General features: G+C 42.0%; 2 protein-coding genes and 1 non-coding gene across 7 annotated transcripts in view; 2 read left to right on the top strand and 1 right to left on the bottom strand.

Moving 5' to 3' along the window:
• LOC117486809 (CLIP-associating protein 1-like) overlaps positions 1-10,305 on the bottom strand; it is a 59,321-nt gene extending 49,016 nt beyond the window's left edge. For all 4 annotated transcript variants that reach the window (XM_034135364.1, XM_034135365.1, XM_034135366.1 and 1 more), the window contains exons 1-9: positions 10,054-10,305; positions 9,419-9,471; positions 8,970-9,174; positions 5,482-5,560; positions 5,287-5,390; positions 4,697-4,788; positions 4,410-4,485; positions 3,864-3,961; positions 2,495-2,562 (exon numbers count right to left, since the gene is read on the bottom strand). In XM_034135364.1, coding sequence (XP_033991255.1) covers positions 2,495-2,562; positions 3,864-3,961; positions 4,410-4,485; positions 4,697-4,788; positions 5,287-5,390; positions 5,482-5,560; positions 8,970-9,170 — 718 coding nt within the window. In that variant the 5' untranslated portion in view covers positions 9,171-9,174; positions 9,419-9,471; positions 10,054-10,305. The remainder of the gene's footprint in view (positions 1-2,494; positions 2,563-3,863; positions 3,962-4,409; positions 4,486-4,696; positions 4,789-5,286; positions 5,391-5,481; positions 5,561-8,969; positions 9,175-9,418; positions 9,472-10,053) is intronic.
• On the top strand, positions 6,187-6,315 carry LOC117486822. The gene has a single exon (XR_004556327.1). It is a non-coding gene; the product is annotated as a U4atac minor spliceosomal RNA (small nuclear RNA).
• A 3,672-nt stretch (positions 10,306-13,977) lies between the features above and the next one.
• LOC117486819 (high affinity cGMP-specific 3',5'-cyclic phosphodiesterase 9A-like) lies at positions 13,978-21,807 on the top strand. Of its 2 annotated transcripts, XM_034135391.1 has the most exons (14): positions 13,978-14,086; positions 14,429-14,578; positions 14,757-14,796; positions 14,996-15,092; positions 15,384-15,517; positions 15,606-15,665; positions 15,921-16,098; positions 16,411-16,533; positions 17,004-17,096; positions 18,667-18,734; positions 18,806-18,908; positions 19,021-19,125; positions 20,659-20,805; positions 21,178-21,807. In XM_034135391.1, the coding sequence occupies exons 1-14, from the start codon at positions 13,999-14,001 to the stop codon at positions 21,277-21,279; spliced, it is 1,488 nt and encodes a 495-aa protein (XP_033991282.1). In that variant the 5' UTR covers positions 13,978-13,998; the 3' UTR covers positions 21,280-21,807. The 2 variants fall into 2 exon arrangements, with proteins under 2 accessions (XP_033991282.1, XP_033991283.1); XM_034135392.1 differs by lacking the exon at positions 15,606-15,665.
• The last annotated feature ends 1 nt before the right edge of the window (position 21,808 follows it).

Raw genomic sequence — 21,808 nt, 5'->3', positions numbered from 1 at the left:
CACACACACACACACACACACACACACACACACACACACACATCATGACTCAGGAGGGAGGGTTTCTCTCACAGCAAGGTCACCGTTCATCACTCTGACAGTCACGAGGTTTAACAACTCAAATAAACACACAATAACTTAAAGGTCACAATGTCTTTTATATTGACCTCTGAACCTCTGCTCTGGATCCTTCCCCTCACACGGGTTCAGGTTGAAGTGAACAGTCAAGAAATCTGTTTTTATGGGAAGATAACAGTCCTGTTCCATTTCCGCCTATGATCCATGTGTGTTTAGGTGTTAATATTACAAAGATGGTAAAAAGTGTAGATGTAATCTTTACTTCATTGTATGCTTTGCCTCTCTGTGAACACCCAGTCCTAATTTGATGACCTTCTGATCATTACTTCCAGAGATAGAGGGGTTAAGGCCAACTCGGCCCCCTTCAGAGGAGCCTACATTTTCACTATTTTCGGTTATAAAATCCCCCAAAAAATACTTTAGCAGGAAAGTATTTGTAAACAACTATCTGTTTCATAAACTAGACATATTAAAGTAATGAAAAACCTAGCTGTGCTTTGTCCTACCTCGGGGAGGGGTATCTGAAAGCCTTTTTTAAGGGGGGGGGTTGTTCCTCAATTTACTGTTTCACTCTCAGCTGTAGAGACACTTCTATCCACAAGAGGGCGCTGTTTCCCACTCGCGTTTATCCTTTTGATTAAAAATGTGAAATAAAAACCCATTTTCTGTCTGTAAAAAAATACATTTGGAGTTTTAATGTAATATATAGTTGTCCCTGCAGTGAGTGAGCATTGATCAACCCTTACAGAAGGATACTGGTGTGGTTTCCTGATGTGTAAATAAACCCTGTGGTGCAGAAAACCCTCTCTTAAGTCTCTGCAGGTGAATGTGTGGCGCAGGCGTGCAGAACTTATATGAAATACATCTAAACCTTTATATACACAGTCTATGGTCTAAACGCTTCTGAGAGGGTTTCTGTTTCTTCACGGCGCTCGTTATTCATTATTCATTTCTCTCCATCGGTGCAACCTAAGAGTCTCCGACCTGACAGCCCGAGTCAATCAAGTCAATTCGGGCTCTGAGAAACATTATGATATTTAATGAACCCAAAGTTAAGTAGGAGTAAGATGAATTGATTTATATTGAATAAGAGAAGCTATAATAGAACGGCCTCAAATAGCAGAAATATTGTTCAAACGCCTTCAGGCTTGCAGGAGCAAAGTATTTATAACTCAATGATCCCTTTGTTAGAGTCTCATCGCTGCAAGAGAGCAGTTTAAAACACATTTCATCGCTTATTAAAAAGGGTTGAATGTCTCTGCTTTTATCACTTTTATCTGTCGACTGCAAACGTGTGTCTGCGTGTGAAGAGAAGAGGCATCAGATCAACTTATAATGACCGTTAATGGAGATTTAGACTCTGATAACAAACACCTATCACGATGTAAACACCTGCAACACCAACGGGAACTATTCCTCAAACTATAACCACTATTTCTTCACCCAAAATACCTCAACGTTTGGACGTATTCAGCAGGATCTCACGCCTCAACGATCACCCAATTAAGAGCAATGATCTAAAAACACAGAGAGAGTTAACGAGACTTCCTGTTTGATACCTGCAGGCTTCACTCACCCAACGTTCCTGTGCCGATAAACAGAGTCCTGACACCCAGCATCGTCTTGTGACAACAGCTGACACCACTCCTACAAAATAAGACACCACTCCTACAAAATAAGACACCACTCCTACAAAATAAGAGCCCTGGGCTGCAGTGAAAAGCCTCTGTGTTTCCTTGATCTTTCTCCTCCTTACGCTTGATGCTCTCACCTGCTCAGGTGTACGCTGCACAATTAACCTCATATTCCCCTCAGTCACCATTTCTGCTTGTATCCAGTTGAATAAACATTGCATGCGATACCGTGGTTTAAAATGCATGCACCTATCATAGGAAACTCCAACACTAAAAGCCAGGCTTCAAAATAAAAGCTCCGTGTTTTATTTTGAAAACAGAAAAGGGGGATCTGGAGGCGTAGAAAAAGGGCGTATTGGATGAATGTTGACCAGGTGAAGCTCCTCCCTGCCGGTCAGATTATCTCTGAGATGAATCCATGTCGTCTCCTCCCAGGAGGGGGTCTTGTGTTTTGAGTTTTAATCCCTGAGGTAAAGCTGAGCCTCGTGACCAGTCCCAAAACCAGTAAGCTGCTTATATAACTGATCTGCAGGAATCTGAATCAGGTTGCATTTTAACTGAGGGACAGTGAACGCACCGCAGGAGTAACAGGTTTCACTGAAAGGTCTGTCGGCCTTTTTGACCCTTTCTGGTCACGCGCACACACGGTCACGCGCACACACACTGTCGGTCGCGCGCGCACACACGGTCGCACGCGCACACACGGTCACACACACGCACACACACACGGTCACACACACGCACACGCACACACACACACTCACACTCACACTCACACTCACCGGACAGAGGAGACACCATGTTCCCCGACCGCTGCACTTCATCAAATCTGCTGAAGATGACGTTCAGCCTGCAGAGAGGAGAGAGGGAGCACAGTGTTCAGAGCGGGGACAACACGCTGCCTTCAGGCGTCTGCAAACACAACAAACTGGGAACATCTCAGCATCCAGAAACACACCGGCAGCAAACACCATGAAGGAGCTTTTGTGTCAATGTGGATGAATAGAAAGTAAAGCTTTATGAGGCAAAGCTTTCATTCATATTCTGCTCAAAGCTGCTTCAAAAGTGGAGGACTTGCTGTTTTCTCTGTTTTAGATCCCTGTAAACGGAATATATCTGGGTCTGTAAAACACTGGAGACCTCCTCTTAAAAACAGACCTCATATGGTTTTATGAGCTTGATGACATGTGACCTGTCCGTCTGTGATTGGACGTATGAGAGGCTGTTATTTAGACGGGTGTTATCTCAGATCAAATGTACGGGAAAGAGACGTGAACATGTTCTCTTCAGTGGTTTAACGTCTTGGAGCTGATGGGATGCATTTGATCAGAGAGGGCAAAGTACACATCCTTTACTAAGTAGAAGTAAAGAACTTTGAAATGTACTTCAGTAAAAAGTACCCATAACTAGCAGCTGTTTTAAAGAGTACCTGACCTCCCTTTATATTAATAGAACAATAATGTCATTGTTAGCTAATGAATGTTTCCATGCTGAACAACGGCAACATGACAACGTTTCCATTGGTCCCTCTTCTTTAGAGAAGACCAGGAAATGATGGATACACGGATCGTGTTCAAATCAATAGGCACGCAATGACTCTAAAGAATAATGATCACGCCACCAAACACACATTCAAACTAAAGGAACCAGCCTGTTTGGGAAATGTGAGAAGTAGAAAGTACAGGTATTTGTGTTCAACATGTAAGAAGTAGAAAGTACAGGTATTTGTGTTCAACATGTAAGAAGTAGAAAGTACAGGTATTTGTGTTCAACATGTAAGAAGTAGAAAGTACAGGTATTTGGGTTCAACATGTAAGAAGTAGAAAGTACAGGTATTTGGGTTCAACATGTAAGAAGTAGAAAGTACAGGTATTTGTGTTCAACATGTGAGAAGTAGAAAGTACAGGTATTAGTGTTCAACATGTAAGAAGTAGAAAGTACAGGTATTTGTGTTCAACATGTAAGAAGTAGAAAGTACAGGTATTTGGGTTCAACATGTAAGAAGTAGAAAGTACAGGTATTTGTGTTCAAAATGTAAGAAGTCAAAGTAAAAAGTGGTCAGAAAAATAAGTAGTGGAGTAAAGTACTGATACCAGAAACATGTACTTAAGTACAGTAACAAAGTATTTGTACTTCTGCATTTGAACGCACCGTGACTGAGGCAGGCCTTTCTTCCCGAGGTCCATCCTCACTCGCTCTCCGACGTGTCGATAAATCTCGATCAGGCAGTTCATCGCTCCGTCGCGCACCTGCAGGACGACGGAAACACGGAAACACGTAAACACGTAAACACGTAAACACGTAAACACGGAAACACGTAAACACAGAGGAACAGATTTCTGAGAATAAATAACTGGGATGTTCTCTGGGATTAAAGCACAGGTAATGTCTCACACATTTAGGAGCAAAATGTGTCAAATATCCAAGAAATAACCGGGATAATGAAAATTAAGTTTATAGATCGATTAAATATAGGAGAAAAAAAACCTGAAAAATAAATAAATTCTCTGAGATTTGAGACAAAAATGTACGATAAAAACTGTTAAAAAAAGTGTTCAATTTAGTCGAAATGTCCCACAAATTTAATTTCTCAGACATGAAGTTTTGAGATCTAGCATAAAAACTGTGTGTGTGTGTGTGTGTGTGTGTGTGTGTGTGTGCGTGTGTGTGCGTGCGCGTGCGTGTGCGTGTGTGTACCTGGCTGGTGGGGTCTCCCAGCAGGTTGCAGATGTGAGGGACGATCTTACTCAGCGTCAGACTCTGGGATCCAAACCTGAACAAAACAGGAAGTATATGTGAATATCTTCACATCAAAACACCTCTCAGATCGTAGAGGTATCTCTGCTTTCTGCACAAACTGAATAAAACATCTTTTATTCCATATATTTATATAACATGATAGTACAGTATTTATTGTTAAAGCAGTAATGTGAAGAATGAATTAGCTCCAGCTTCTTAAAAGTGAAGATTTGCTGTTTTCTTACACGTTGAGGGTGGAGATGAGGCAGAGGCAGAGGCCCTCTCTGGTGCGGTTGTTCTTGTGTTTGAAGCCTCCCATCATGCGCTCCCAAACAAACTGAGAACAGGGAACACAGGTTATAGTCCGTCAGTGTTAGAGAAACATCCCTGGTCCCCGGCTTGAGCTTCAATCTCAGGATCCATGTATCTGTGATCCTCTCCAGAATGGAAGTAGTCATCACATACAGAGCATCAACTAGTTCCTGAACAGTGTCCTTCACATGCTGATATCCAAGAGAGGGAGTTACACAGTCACAAGATGGAGGAATAGAAAGCAGTATTCAATGTTTACTTCAGATTAGCTCCACGTCAGAAATGAGCATGCTTGTCATATGTCTATCTCCATAGAGGCTGAATCATCATGTTAATCACATAGCTATCATATGCCTCAAACAGTCCTGATGCTCTTCTAGGTAATCAGACATCCTGTCATGTTCACAGCTACAGCTGGGATACCTTTGTTATCATGGTACTCTCATGTTGGAAGAGGACATTCACTGTTTTCCCAACAGTTAGTATAAAAGCTTCTGTGTGTGCAGCAGGTAGATCTTCTCACCTGAGGGTTGGCAGCCTGGTCCATGATCTTCAGCAGCAGCGCCTGGTCCTGCTCCCTCACCTGATCTTTAGCGTCTCCTAGGCGGTCCATGAGGCTCGGCAGAACTGCAGACAAATACACAGATTTTAAGACAATTAAGAATAGATAGATAGATAGATAGATAGATAGATAAATAATGTCTAAGGTGCAGCTCACCTGTGCCGACCTGCGTCCTGAACCTCTCCTGCAGTCTGCTGACCAGCGCCGACAGGATGTCCATCCCCAGCAGAACCACCTGGCACACAAACACCAACAACAACAAGACAAACACCAACAACAATAAGAGAAACACCAATAACAATAAGAGAAATTACACAAACATGCTGATAAAATGCATCCAAATGAAACATAGACAGCACAAAACGGTATATATGGTAATATACACAATTTATTATTACATTATATTTCATTTTTTTCCTAAAATAATTGCATCTATTTATTTAATTGTTTTATTTTAATTTGTGTTTGTATAAACATTTATTATATTTTCTATATGCCACATTTTAACCTAAGCTTGTTATGTTTAATATAAAACATTTTATTCTATTTTATTTTATTAGTTATATTTAATTTCACTCCTAAATGCATCACCTGTCTCAAATCCAAACTGAGTATTCAGATTCTGAAAGAAGACCAATGGATTTGAATGGGGACCTGCAAAGCATCATGGGTAATGAGTCTAAACCAAGATAATACGTTAAAAAAACTACAAAATAATCAGAATTCACAGGTTTTTTGATACAACCCCAACATATAAGCATGTGATCTTTCATTCTATGAAGTAACATTTTTTGTAATCTTACACCATGAGTGAAGGTGGTGTTAACATTTAATAAACAGCTTCGAATCACCACGGCATCAACTTTCCTTGTCCTGGGGTGGTATGGGAGGCTCAATGAACGTATAGTGAGAGCCTCCCTGCTTACACCATATCAACACTCTCGCATCACCTGGGCTTCATGCTCGGGCTATGGTGCAATTTTTGGAACATCTCTAAATCAAACAGAGATACGGAGTTGTATAATAACATGTATTTATTACTATGGCGCCCTCTGCTGGCCACTGAGCGGTATTACATCAACAGGCTGTTATTGACCATACGTTTTCAAAAAGAGGGTAAAAGTTGTGTTCATAATTAGGATAAAAGTTGCCTTGAAGGGTGTAATATGATTATTAATACTGGATGCTTTATGAATGGTCGACCAGGGCGGAGGTGGCAACTTGGGCTGTGAGTCGTAGGGTCTCTACTCCACTACATTTAAAAAGGGAAGGGAGTTAATAGATGTTTACTAAACTATAGTTCCCTTTTAGACTGAGATTCGTGCATTAAAAGGAGGAAATAAACATGCATAATTTGTCCATAACAGTAAAATGCAACTGGACAACAACAACTTTTGGAGGCCATATTTCTGCAGAACGAGTACTTTTACTTAAGTACATTTTATTGATAATACTTCTGTACCTATAGGTAAAGGATCTGAATTATTCTTCCACCATGCATACTACAAACCTACTACTCACATCTCACCATAACATACCACATTTCTCTGCAGGTAAATCAGTAATTAAAATAAGATGAATGTCCCTTTCAGTCCCTCTTAGTGTAGTGATTGATCACAGACATTTAAAACGTCATTTAAAAAGGAGAATACACGGTTTGGACAACGCCATGAAACTGCATTTATCAATAGCTGATAAATAACGCCTGTCTGCTCGCTGCCCTCGATCAATAACAAGACACACACACACACACACACACACACACACAGATCTGAAGGTTTTACTACCACACTGAAACTGGGCTAATGGTGCGGGTAAATTAAGCCGCTGACACCCTCGCCTGGGAGCCTCGGCCCCATTACACCACAGGAAGTATGTGTGTGTGCGTGCGTGTGTGTGTAGTTCTCAGCTTAATATTTACTACAAAATGCATTAGATTTCTCCACATGGCACTATTTTAATTGATATACATGCTTGCTATGGGCTGCAACTTCTTATGTTTTTCATATTTGATCAACCCTTTAATCCATATTTGACATTAGCATGACGTCCCTAAGAGTTGCAGTTGGTACTTTATCCATCATTTCTCTAAGATAAGTGAAATAGGAAGTGATTTAATTTGGATAAAATGCGACTAATAGCAAGTTAAAGTGATTACAAGTACATTGCACATCCTGCAGTCTGCTGACAGACATGCAGAATATATATAATATATATACAGGCTCCTACTTATATATAATATATATACAGTATACATATATTATTTACGGGCAGATATAGGTTATTCTCTCAGCATAAAGGACTCCCTGAGGACACTTTGTCCCTGAGGACACTTTGTCCCTGAGGACACTTTGTCCCCGACACATGCAGGAATCAGTGCTTTAACCCTTTAATATCCGTCCTGCACAACATCCCATTATCACATTGCATAATAAACCTTTTTATTAGTTTGATGTCTTATATCTAAAATGAAGTGAGGTTTTGTTGAGGCTGAACTGGAATCTCCTACATCAAAAAGTCACTTGAACGCCTCACAGTTATTTTAGTTGGCGGGGGCCCAACAGATACTGCTAGCCTTTTGTTGAAAGACAACACATCTGATTGGTAATAAGTATTAGTGACAGGTTCATCAGCCAATCAGATGTTGATGTTCAATGACAGCGTCCTGAGCTAAACTTCTGTCATGAACTTCCTTCGTAGCATCGGCTTTATTTACAAGTGACGGGTGAGCACGTTACCATTCGCCTCATTTTAGAGCGACGTGAGAGTGCACGATGACACAAGTTTAATAATAGATTACTTCATTGATCAATGTTGGGACATGTCGTCTGCTTTTAACCCTTATCTAGCTGACTGTTGTGATTGTTGATCAGCTGTTGTGATTGTTGATCAGCTGTTGTGATTGTCGACCAGCTGTCGTATTGTTGAGAGACGTTTTGGCATAATGTGCGCATCATTTGATTATGTCTGCGTTGGCTGGAACAGAGACGTGTAAAGTGTGTGTGTATCTTTCTGTACGTGGCCCTCGTGGACACAGTCTGGACCCCAGCTCCACGTATATCTTTCTGTACGTGGCCCTCGTGGACACAGTCTGGACCCCAGCTCTACGTATATCTTTCTGTACGTGGCCCTCGTGGACACAGTCTGGACCCCAGCTCTACGTATATCTTTCTGTACGTGGCCCTCGTGGACACAGTCTGGACCCCAGCTCTACGTATATCTTTCTGTACGTGGCCCTCGTGGACACAGTCTGGACCCCAGCTCCACGTATATCTTTCTGTACGTGGCCCTCGTGGAAACAGTCTGGACCCCAGCTCTACGTATATCTTTCTGTACGTGGCCCTCGTGGACACAGTCTGGACCCCAGCTCTACATATATCTTTCTGTACGTGGCCCTCGTGGAAACAGTCTGGACCCCAGCTCCACGTATATCTTTCTGTACGTGGTCCTCGTGGACACAGTCTGGACCCCAGCTCTACATATATCTTTCTGTACGTGGCCCTTGTGGACACAGTCTGGACCCCAGCTCCACGTATATCTTTCTGTACGTGGCCCTTGTGGACACAGTCTGGACCCCAGCTCTACGTATATCTTTCTGTACGTGGTCCTCGGTGAACACAGTCTGGACCCCTGATCTACGTCACCTTGAAGTTGCTGGAGTTGACCCAGGAGCTGGCCACAGCGTCCACCACGCGGTCCACCAGGCTCTGGTCCTGCTCCAGGTCGGGGCTCCTCTGCTCCGACAGGATGACCTCTGTGACCTCGGGGCCGACCTTGATCCTGACCCCCAGGTCCTTCTGCAGCACCTGCTCGAGCAGAGCCTCCATCTGCACCTCCTCCGTCATCTCTCTGAGGAACATACAATACAGCTTCATTTAAAAAGCACTTTAAAACCTCCAGACCGAGGGTCTCATGTCTGACCGAGGGTCTCATGTCTGACCGAGGGTCTCATGTCTGACCGAGGGTCTCATGTCTGACCCCAGTCTGTGTGAGCTTTGCTGGAGCTCATTAGAATAAGATGCCAGCAGATCCACCGCTGTGCTCTCTATTGACTCATGTGTATTTCAGCATGTATTTAGCAGGGGACTCTCACATTTTGCAGGTCCTGGATCAGCTGCAGATCTTCACTCTTCGCTCGTCATCCTCCTGCGTTCAACAGGAAACAGGTGAAGAGTTTAACAGGTGACTTTAAAATAACTCTGAGACGTGTAGCTCAGCAGAAAGACAGTACGACCCTGATTTATTAAACAACATGCTGTGTTTCTTTTAATTCATGTGTTTCACAGCATTTATAAACTATAATACTGTAGGAGGACACATGTTTTATCATGGGTCTGAACTTAAAAACATCTTATTGTTATGTATGTTCTCTTGTGTATTTGATATAGAGGTAATCCTAGAGAGTAATCAGAGTATTCAGGGTTTTTTGGGTAGTTTTTCTTACTTTTTCTCTTCTTTCCCTGCGTTTCAGTTAATGCACCACACACCCAGCTATACGCCTGCTCTGTGAACCTACCTGTGTCTGATGCTCTGATTTTAATGTGAAAACCCTTCATGTAGCAGCTTTAGCTTCCTCTGCTAGCTCCCCGTTAGCCAGCCTCCAATGAAAATACAGAGTGTGATCACAGTGATAGCCGCCGCCATCATCAGAGAGCAGCACCGCCACAATGTAACCAATCAGCAGCCGTTCCTATCACTCATGAGTCATTGATCCAGAGAGCCACTCACCGGATGATCCCAGGAAAATATCCGAAAAGGAGACGCTTCCTCCGGCCACAAAGTACCGTTACTCGCCGGCAATAACTCACTTTCTTCAGGGCACTTTGAGCCACTTTTACTCCTCCGCACGTGCTGGAAGAACCCCAAACATCCAGCGAGTGGTCACGCGGTATTCTTGGTGGTTTAAGAGGTTAAAAAGGCCCTTTATTTCCCTGATAAATCCCAGCATGTCGGTGGATAAACTGCAGTGAGTGACGCCGCAGAAAAGCGACCCCTGGCTGCAGCGCTGCGCTACTGCACCCGCTGCAAAATACCCTTTCTTCTTCTGTGCTTTACTCACTAACTCTGGGTGTGCATAGCGCCCCCTGTGGTTGGAGGGTGTAGAGTCATGGTTTTATTTTAAATAAATACTTAATTTTCAACATTAGATATGTTACACAGGTCCAGTTTAGTAACTCATACATTAAAAGTAAATGATGTTATAGCAGATTAGTGATGCCAAACGGCCCAGATATCTGTCTATTTCCTTGCAAATTTGATATTCAAGAGAATAAATCATTAAAAAGAACAAATAACACATTTTAATAGACTTATAGTCACATATATTATGTCACAAGTCTCTTTATTGTCATTTCATGTCTTTTACAGGTCCTAATGTGTCTCTTTAAGGTTATTTGTGTACTTTTTAAGTCACTACAGTATATGTGTCTATAATGTACTTTAAGTTTCTTTTGTCTGTATAATATGTCATTTTGAGGCAAGGCCGTATTCATGGGGTCAACATTGGGGGGGGACCAAAAATTCAATCACTATTTGAATACTAATTTCCTGCCATTCTAAAGGAAAATATATAAAAATTCACTAACACATGGGATACTTTAAAACCTGTTAAACCCCATGCCCCTGCCCGTGGGGGCAAACAACAACAATATTCACGAAACTCTAGCCTCATCCCAATACCCCTCCTCGACTCCTCTCTTCCCCTCCTCCGGGACTTGACCCGGAAATCGATCAAGACACGCCATGTTGAAGGACGTCCCAATAGCTGAAATGCACACGGAGGAGTCGAGGAGGGGTGAGGGAGGAGGGGTGCGGGAGGAGACGAAAGGGAGGATACACGAGAGCAGACTACGCGGAAGTGTTTTCACTACTTGCGTATATAAGCCCCGCCCCCACCTTCACAGCTGGTCCGTTTCAAGAGAGGAAAACGGAGAACTGGAAGAATGAGTGGGAAAGCGTCACATAAATGTCTAAGTGCTCACAGCTCCGTGGGAATTATTATGTGCAATTCATTTCTTAAGGTTATACTAACAATTGAAGTCATGTTTAATGATCTTGAACGTCACTAAAACATAGCTATTAAGAAAGCTAGATGGCTAGATCTTGATCAATAACAATTATTTGTTTTGTTTTTGTGTTAAGATATTCAGGAGTTAAATGATTTAAAATGCACAGTCCTGAATGTGGGTTTGTGGTGAATGTGGGGATCTACAGGACACACATGTTCAGAGTAAAGGCTTTCACATTACTATAATTATATTTGTATTGAAATGTACATTTTACACCAAAACGGAACACAAAAGCAGGACCAACCATCATACATTGAATTCCTTGACTAACAAGATAAAGATTCATTCATTTAAATACATATTTAACAACAAATGGGCCGGTTCTAAAGGTTCTAAAGGTTCTAAAGGTTATTCAGTTAAACCCGATGAGAGGGGATACAGCTGTGCACATCTCATCATTAACAGACGTCGTTTAAGAGTGACGTTTGAGTGAACGAGGACATCCCAATTAATACCTGAGGACTCCTCTGTCCTCGCGTCTCCTCCTCGTGTCTCTCGCTCGCATCTTACGGAGGCGGAGCTAAGACGCAAGGAAGGGACGCGAGTGAGGGAAAGGAGGAGTCGAGGAGGGGTATTGAGGGAAAGGAGGAGTCGAGGAGGGGTATTGAGACGAGGGTTGTGTCTCGGGCATGGGCGTAGGAAGCATCGTCACTGTGGGTGGGACAATTTGACGGGGGGTGTGTGCAGGTGGTGGACCTCACCTCCTTTAGGGGGGTCCGGGGGCATGCTCCCCCGGGAAGATTTCATTTTAAATGTTGAAGTTAAATGAACCAATCTGGAGCAACATGAGGGACTGAATCTATGGACACATCTCTCAACACCATATGAAACAGAACTGAACAGATTTACCTTTCAAACTGTAGTATGAGTTGGAATTATTTCATACGTGTTATTCTCTTATTTTGTATAACTATAATGATCATATAAAGGTGTGCCTTGGAAATACTTGTTTTGCATCAATCTTGATAGACGGTACTTATTATATGTTGTACTTTGGATTCCTAAAGCTTTTAGTCTCCTATCCCATCATTCAAGGTGGTTTTCACCATAAGTAAGTAATGGGTTATTACGGACACTATAATTTACTATGTTCAATCTGAATTTACTTTAAAAACATCTATATTGATTCTGAATGTTTCTACATCCAACTCACAGGTTTATCATTGCTTTGAGAATAAAGATTATAATTGACCCATTTTAGAAGAGAAGATATAGTCAACTGTTCTGGGAATGTCCTTTTCGAGCCTGAGACCTGAAAAACAGGCTTGGGTCTTAACTGGTTAAAATGTTTTACCATAATGTCTAAGTGTGCATTGTATTACATCGCCCTATTTGATCTAGTTTAGCTTTTCTTGTTTCGTTGTTTGTAGCAGAGATTAGGGATGAATAAAGTACAACTATAACCATAATCATATTAAAGCATTTCAATCCATAGAAAGGTCTGTGCCACGCAATGTCAGTAGAAACAGGAACACTTTATTGCCCTTTTGTTTTGTTGAAATACTATTTCATAATAATTGTAGAGTATTTATTTAATTAATTCTGGCACCTTTGGTATTCCAGATGTCACACATCACAGTTTTAAATCTTTCCACACTCTACAAATGACAAAATAAAATAGAAATAATCCACATGAATAAATATGTATTGGATTAAATCCAAAACGACACCGTCATTTTCCACATAGCTGACACTAGCCCGCCAAACCCTGGCTAGCAACTGAAGCCAGCTAGCCCACAGCTAGTTAGCTACTATTCCTGAAAAGTTCGGTTTTAACATCAGAACTACAAGTTACTTACACAAAGAAGCTAAACCGGAGGGTTCATTAACATTACCATTACCAAATAAAATAATATAGATTCCCCGGGTACAAAATAAAGGTATGCATAAACAAACAAGGCGGAACCAATTTACATATGAAAAGAATACATCATTATGGTGAAGTTCACAAAAAAATAGCCAAAATAAAAAAGTCATAGAATAGCAATTTTATTCTAATAAAAATAAAATATATTATATATTGTATATGGTGAATTCGGCCCTGTTTTGAGGTCATAATGAGTCTTTTTGGGTTTGTTTTCCATCTGTTCTTGGTCATTTAACGTCTTTTTAAGTCATTTGATGTACCTTTGCGGTAATGTTTGTACTTTTTAAGTCACTATGTGTGTCTTTGGTGTTGTTTAAGGTCCTTTTGTCTGTATAATATGTCTTTGAGAGGTCATAATGAGTGTTTTTAAGTCATTATATCTCTTTATGGGATTGTTTTCCATCTGTTTGTGGTCATTTATGTCATTTTAAGTCATTTTATGTACCTATGAGGTCATCATGAGTCTGTTTGGGGTCATTTTGTGTCTCTTTATGGTCATTTGTGTACTTTTTAGGTCACTAAGTGTGTCTTTACTGTTGCTTAAGGTCCTTTTGTCTGCATAATATGTCTTTCTGAGGACATCATGAGTCTGTTTGGGGTCCTGTTGAGTGTTTCTGATCATGTTGTGTGTCCTTGTGGCCCCTGGTGCATGCTGGGTAATGCGTGGGCGCTTCCCTGTCAGCTGCAGGTGCTTCTGCTGCTCTCTGAAACGTCTCACTCTCCTCCCCTGCAGCCGCGATGACAACAACGATCGTCCACTTCCTGGTGAACGGGAGGCCGGAGCGCGCCGAGTTCAGAGACGACTGCTCCGCCGCAGAGGTCAAAGGTGAGGCTGCTTTTAATGCAGATTTAAATGCATATGATCTGTATTCAAACATGCATTTAAATCACCTGTTAGAGGGGAACGAGCGTCATGTAGCTGTGGCCTCGAGAGGGTCTGCGCGTGACAGCTCCTCTTCAGATGAAGAACAGCTGAGAGAGACAGACAGGAGTTCCTTCTTTTAATCTGCACTATTACACAAAGTACAGTGTGTGTGTGTGTGTGTGTGTGTGTGTGTGTGTGTGTGTGTGTGTGTGTGTGTGTGTGTGTGTGTGTGTGTGTGTGTGTGTGTGTGTGTGTGTGTGTGAGAGATTAGAAATGACTTCATCTTTGTCTTTGTTTCCTCAGCGTTGTTCCGGGCGGCGGCCGAGGCGTCTCCTCGTCACGTCTTGAAGATGTTCGCCTCTGACGGACGCCGGATGAACATTTCGCCCAAAATGCAGGCCAACGACCCGGAGAGCGTGTACCGCCTGGAGCTGGTGGCTGCGGATCAGAGCCGTGAGTCACTGGGAGGAAAACCACCAGAAAACATCCCATAATATAAACTGGACATCACAGAATAACTTTTAAACGCCTCCATTGGACTCCTTTGTTTACTCCCAGAACATTGTGACATCACTATGGAAGACTAGCGCTCCTATTGGCTAGTGTGATATTAATTAGTGTGTTTCTGCAGGTGTGGGGATGTCACAGGAGCTGGACTCCATGGAGGACAGGTGTGTGTATCATGTGATTCATTCAAAGTGTGTGTGTGTGTGTGTGTGTGTGTGTGTGTGTGTGTGTGTGTGAGAGAAAGGACTCACCTTGTTTCCTGTGTGTGTGTGTGTGTGTGTGTGTGTGTGTGTGTGTGAGAAAGGACTCACCTTGTTCTGTGTGTGTGTGTGTGTGTGTGTGTGTGTGTGTGTGTGTGTGTAGGCTGCAGCATCTGGAGAGCAGAGTGATGGAGGAGGCGGGGGGGGAGCTCCTCTGTGATCTGAAGAAGCAGGTGGAGTCCTTCAAGGAGAAGCTGGAGGTCCGAAGCTTTTGATTTGATTTATTTCCAACGTGTAAAAACAATAATACAAAAAAAATGATAATGAAATGAAACAAGAGAATTATGAACATAAAATAATATATATTATTGACTTCCAAATTATATATAAACAAATGATCTACCTAATTAGACATCCGAAAAGCTCTCACACACACACACACACACACACACACACACACACACACACACACACACACACACACACACACACACAGGCTCACTTTGAGAGCTTGTAATCATCACAGTGTGTTTGCTGTGTGTGTCCTGCAGAGTGTGGAGCACCTGAGCTGGATGGGCCTCTTTAAGGAGCACGGACACCAGGAGCTCTCCCAGAAACCCAAAAGCCTGGAGCTGAGCGAGCTCGAGGAGCGGCTGCAGGTGCGCAGGAAGTACCTGAACATGAGGTGAGTCGTGCGGTTAATAGTATTTATTTAATTGCATGATGTGTGGCGTAGAAAAGCACATATTTGTGTCCCCTCTGTGTTGCCGTAGCTCGCTGCAGGTGACAGAAGAAGTGCGTGAGCATCTGAAAACTCCCATCTTTGACAACTGGTGAGTAAAAGTTGTGTTTTATCACCAGCTCCAATAAGGTTTTAGAGTTTACAGTGCCTTCTTGTGTCAACCAGAAGTATCGTGTGTCTAACTTGATTACACCGTTGCAGTTCCTGACTGTGGCCACAAGAGGGCGCCAGAGCTCCATCTCTGAACCATAGACTGCTTTGATAACTGACTTTGTTTCACCTTAGCTAGATAATTAAAAACGAACTGTGTGTGTGTGTGTGTGTGTGTGTGTGTGTGTGTGATCAGGCAGTGGGAGAAGGCTGAGATGCTGATGCTCCTGCAGGTGATGTTCACAGACCTTGACTTCCTGTCTGCGTTCCACATCAAGCTGGACGTCCTGCAGAACTTCCTGTTTGAGGTCTCCTGCCACTACAACAACATCCCCTTCCACAACTTCAGGCACTGCTTCTGCGTCACTCAGATGGTACACACCTTTATATATACAGTCTATGGTACACACACACACACCTGTCTGAAAACCATACAGATGGTACACACACACACACCTGTCTGAAAACCACACACACACACACACCTGTCTGAAAACCATACACACACACCTGTCTGAAAACCATACAGATGGTACACACACACACACCTGTCTGAAAACCACACACACACACACACACCTGTCTGAAAACCATACAGATGGTACACACACACACACACACCTGTCTCAAAGTCAGTCAGATGGCACACACACCTGTCTGACACATGAAGGTGTGTGTTCCTGCAGATGTATGGGCTCATCTGGCTGACTGACCTGCGGAGTAAATTCACGAGGATCGACCTGCTCATCATGCTGACCTCTGCGCTTTGTCACGACCTCGACCACCCCGGATACAACAACGTCTTCCAGGTGTGTGTGTGTGTGTTAGAAACCTCTCCCTTAATAATCCCTGGTCCCCAGCTTGAGCTTCAATCTCAGGATCCATGTATCTGTGATCCTCTCCAGAATGGAAGTAGTCATCACATACAGAGCATCAACTAGTTCCTGAACAGTGTCCTTCACATGCTGATATACAAGAGAGGGAGTTACACAGTCACAAGATGGAGGAATAGAAAGCAGTATTCAATGTTTACTTCAGATTAGCTCCACGTCAGAAATGAGCATGCTTGTCATATGTCTATCTCCATAGAGGCTGAATCATCATGTTAATCACATAGCTATCATATGCCTCAAACAGTCCTGATGCTCTTCTAGGTAATCAGACATCCTGTCATGTTCACAGCTACAGTTGGGATACCTTAGTTATCATGTTACTCTCATGTTGGAAGAGGAAGCAGTGTGTGTTATCAATCTGTTTTTAAAATGATTAAATCCCACAGATTAACGCTCAGACAGACTTGGCTCTGCTCTACAACGACATTTCCCCGCTGGAAAACCACCACTGTGCCGTCGCCTTCAGCATCATGGCCAAGGTACTCTTTAAAGTAGAGACACTACATACTGATATACACCTGAACATCAGCAGGAGAGGACTCTTTAAAATAGAGACACTACATACTGATATACACCTGAACATCATCAGGAGAGGACTCTTTAAAGTAGAGACACGACATACTGATATACACCTGAACATCAGCAGGAGAGGACTCTTTAAAGTAGAGACACTACATACTGATATACACCTGAACATCAGCAGGAGAGGACTCTTTAAAGTAGAGACACTACATACTGATATACACCTGAACATCAGCAGGAGAGGACTCTTTAAAGTAGAGACACTACATACTGATATACACCTGAACATCAGCAGGAGAGGACTCTTTAAAGTAGAGACACTACATACTAATATACACCTGAACATCAGCAGGAGAGGACTCTTTAAAGTAGAGACACTACATACTGATATACACCTGAACATCAGCAGGAGAGGACTCTTTAAAGTAGAGACACTACATACTGATATACACCTGAACATCAGCAGGAGAGGACTCTTTAAAGTAGAGACACTACATACTGATATACACCTGAACATCAGCAGGAGAGGACTCTTTAAAGTAGAGACACTACATACTGATATACACCTGAACATCAGCAGGAGAGGACTCTTTAAAGTAGAGACACTACATACTGATATACACCTGAACATCAGCAGGAGAGGACTCTTTAAAGTAGAGACACTACATACTGATATACACCTGAACATCAGCAGGAGAGGACTCTTTAAAGTAGAGACACTACATACTGATATACACCCGAACATCAGCAGGAGAGGACTCTTTAAAGTAGAGACACTACATACTGATATACACCTGAACATCAGCAGGAGAGGACTCTTTAAAGTAGAGACACTACATACTGATATACACCTGAACATCAGCAGGAGAGGACTCTTTAAAGGAGAGACACTACATACTGATATACACCTGAACATCAGCAGGAGAGGACTCTTTAAAGTAGAGACACTACATACTGATATACACCTGAACATCAGCAGGAGAGGACTCTTTAAAGTAGAGACACTACATACTGATATACACCTGAACATCAGCAGGAGAGGACTCTTTAAAGTAGAGACACTACACACTGATATACACCTGAACATCAGCAGAAGAGGACTCTTTAAAGTAGAGACACTACATACTGATATACACCTGAACATCAGCAGGAGAGGACTCTTTAAAGTAGAGACACTACATACTGATATACACCTGAACATCAGCAGGAGAGGACTCTTTAAAGTAGAGACACTACATACTGATATACACCTGAACATCAGCAGGAGAGGACTCTTTAAAGTAGAGACACTACATACTGATATACACCTGAACATCAGCAGGAGAGGACTCTTTAAAGTAGAGACACGACATACTGATATACACCTGAACATCAGCAGGAGAGGACTCTTTAAAGTAGAGACACTACATACTGATATACACCTGAACATCAGCAGGAGAGGACTCTTTAAAGTAGAGACACTACATACTGATTTAAATCCATGAGACACTTTTAAGATGTTTTAAAAAGTGACGTTGTGTTTTTCAGCCAGAGTGCAACATCCTGCAGAACCTGAGCAACGAGAACTACAAACTCATCCGAGGAGGCATGATCAGGTGAGGACTCGTCACCTCCTGTCCCCTTTTCACTTTGTAATATATAAATGATATATATTGATCTCTCTCAGATGTATTCTGGCCACCGACATGGTGAGACACAACGACATCCTGACTCAGTTCAGAAGTCTGCAGCCGGAGTTCGACTTCACCAACAAGGAGCACAAAGAAGTGGTAAAGATTCTCTCTTCTGTTCCAACGCCACGTAAAACACATCTCAGATCTCAGATCAGCTATTTCTGTTATTATAAGATAGAATGCACCATGCTGTGTTTTCTGCGTGCAGCTGATGAAGATCATGATGAAGGTGAGCGACATTTCCAACGAAGCCAGGCCAATGTCGGTGGCCGAGCCCTGGCTGGACTGTTTACTGCAGGAGTTCTTCAACCAGGTACAAGTACTCACATCACCAGAGAGGAGTACACACATCCTTTCCTCAAGTAGAAGTACAGATACTCGTGTTTAAAAATACTCTGGTGAAAGTAGAAGTACTGACTAAACTTCTTTACTCAAGTAAAAGTAAAGAACTTTGAAATGTACTTCAGTAAAAAGTACCCATAACTAGCAGCTGTTTTAAAGAGTACCTGACCTCCCTTTATATTAATAGAACAATAATGTTATTGTTAGCTAATGAATGTTTCCATGCTGAACAACGGCAACATGACAACGTTTTCATTGGTCCCTCTTCTTTAGAGAAGACCAGGAAATGATGGATACACGGATCGTGTTCAAATCAATAGGCACGCAATGACTCTAAAGAATAATGATCACGCCACCAAACACACATTCAAACTAAAGGAACCAGCCTGTTTGGGAAATGTGAGAAGTAGAAAGTACAGGTATTTGTGTTCAACATGTAAGAAGTAGAAAGTACAGGTATTTGAGTTCAACATGTGAGAAGTAGAAAGTACAGGTATTTGAGTTCAACATGTGAGAAGTAGAAAGTACAGGTATTTGTGTTCAACATGTAAGAAGTAGAAAGTACAGGTATTTGTGTTCAACATGTAAGAAGTAGAAAGTACAGGTATTTGTGTTCAACATGTAAGAAGTAGAAAGTACAGGTATTTGTGTTCAACATGTAAGAAGTAGAAAGTACAGGTATTTGAGTTCAACATGTAAGAAGTAGAAAGTACAGGTATTTGGGTTCAACATGTAAGAAGTAGAAAGTACAGGTATTTGTGTTCAACATGTAAGAAGTAGAAAGTACAGGTATTTGGGTTCAACATGTGAGAAGTAGAAAGTACAGGTATTTGAGTTCAACATGTGAGAAGTAGAAAGTACAGGTATTTGGGTTCAACATGTAAGAAGTAGAAAGTACAGGTATTTGTGTTCAACATGTAAGAAGTAGAAAGTACAGGTATTTGTGTTCAACATGTAAGAAGTAGAAAGTACAGGTATTTGTGTTCAACATGTAAGAAGTAGAAAGTACAGGTATTTGGGTTCAACATGTAAGAAGTAGAAAGTACAGGTATTTGTGTTCAACATGTGAGAAGTAGAAAGTACAGGTATTTGGGTTCAACATGTGAGAAGTAGAAAGTACAGGTATTTGGGTTCAACATGTGAGAAGTAGAAAGTACAGGTAGTTGTTTCAACATGTAAGAAGTCAAAGTAAAAAGTCGTCAGAAAAATAAGTAGTGGAGTAAAGTACTGATACCAGAAAGAGATACTTAAGTACAGCTGCTAGTTATGGGTACTTTTGACAGTACAAGTACATTTCAAAGCCCATAGTTCTATACTTTTACTTGAGTAAAGAAGTTTAGTCAGTACTTCTACCTTCACCAGAGTATTTTTAAACACGAGTATCTGTACTTCTACTTGAATGAAGGATGTGTGTACTTGTACCAGCCCGTTCTTGAGGATTAAACTACAGAATAAACGGTGATTTCAGAGCGTTCAGAAGTAAAACCTCGGCCCCTTCTTTCAGAGCGACACAGAGAAACTGAAGGGTCTCCCGGTGAGTCCGTTCATGGACAGAGAGAAAGTTTCCAAACCGTCGTCTCAGACCAGCTTCATCGGCTTCGTGCTGCTGCCGCTGTTCTCCGAGCTCACCAAGCTCTTCCCCTGCCTGCAGGTGAGGAAGGACACTGAGAGGTCAGGAGCCACTCAGGGTCTGCTTTCTATCTCAACTAAAACCACTATTTAGAAACCAGACCCTGAATGTTCTGAGCAGGACCGGTGAACTCATGCTGGCTATTTCTTGTCGTTGTAAAAGTTATTTGTTTTTGGTTGTTTTGTACAAAGAAATGATTTGTTTAAAACATATCACGGATGACGATGAGCTACTTTTATTTTCATGAACAATGCACGCTAGAGGACCAGAAAGGTTTTTAAGCTTCTTCTCTTTGCCCCTTTTGAACATGACGGGAACTATTTGAGAATTGAGTTTGTATTTTTTTATACCTTCGCTTTGATATAATTATTATTATTGTTATTGTTTGTGCAGCAACATATCGTGGAGCCGGTGCAACAGGCGCTGAAATATTACTCTGACCTGGAGAGAGCCGGCAGAGAGGAGACGAGCAGAGAGGAGACGAGCAGAGAGTGAGGAAGAGGAGGAGACGAGCAGAGAGTGAGGAAGAGGAGGAATAAGTAAATTATTTCAGTGTGTTAATATTAGTGGTCCCAGGAGGTCAGCTGACAGACCCTCATGTTTTAGAAAACCCTCTCTAAGGGAAGTTTGTAGTTTTATTTAATGCGTGTGATTTGAGCAGAAACTTCTCCCACTAAAGAAGACTTGGTTTGTTTCTCACGGACTCATCGAAGGGTAGAAACATGAAATCATAGGTATTGAAGATATTGTATTTCAACAGTATTTCTTTGGACTATTAAAGTGTTAAATTCACAAGAAACTAATCTCACAAAACTGAATTTAAAATCACAATTTAGTCAAAGAATGGCGTCGCTTAACTTATCATGTATAGTTAGTTTAAGCTACCAGAAGCCCTCGTGCATGTGATGATGATTTAACGACATGATGAGTGGTTTTAATGAAAGGACCGAGTGCTTGTTGAACAGATCAAATGCATTCCTGTAAACATTGTAAACATTGAAATAAAGACGCAGCCCACGATGAT

This window comes from Trematomus bernacchii, unplaced genomic scaffold, assembly GCF_902827165.1.
Source record: "Trematomus bernacchii unplaced genomic scaffold, fTreBer1.1, whole genome shotgun sequence".
Lineage (NCBI taxonomy): Eukaryota > Metazoa > Chordata > Actinopteri > Perciformes > Nototheniidae > Trematomus > Trematomus bernacchii.
The sequence above is the reverse complement of the archived record's forward strand: the minus strand, read 5'-3'. Positions and strand labels throughout refer to the sequence as shown.

Coding starts and splice junctions, on each gene's coding strand:
- LOC117486819 (XM_034135391.1), top strand. CDS start 13,999: ATGACAACAACGATCGTCCACTTCCTGGTGAACGGGAGGCCGGAGCGC. Junction 15,518..15,605: donor AGGAAGTACCTGAACATGAG/GTGAGTCGTGCG, acceptor GTGTTGCCGTAG/CTCGCTGCAGGTGACAGAAG. Junction 15,666..15,920: donor ACTCCCATCTTTGACAACTG/GTGAGTAAAAGT, acceptor GTGTGTGATCAG/GCAGTGGGAGAAGGCTGAGA.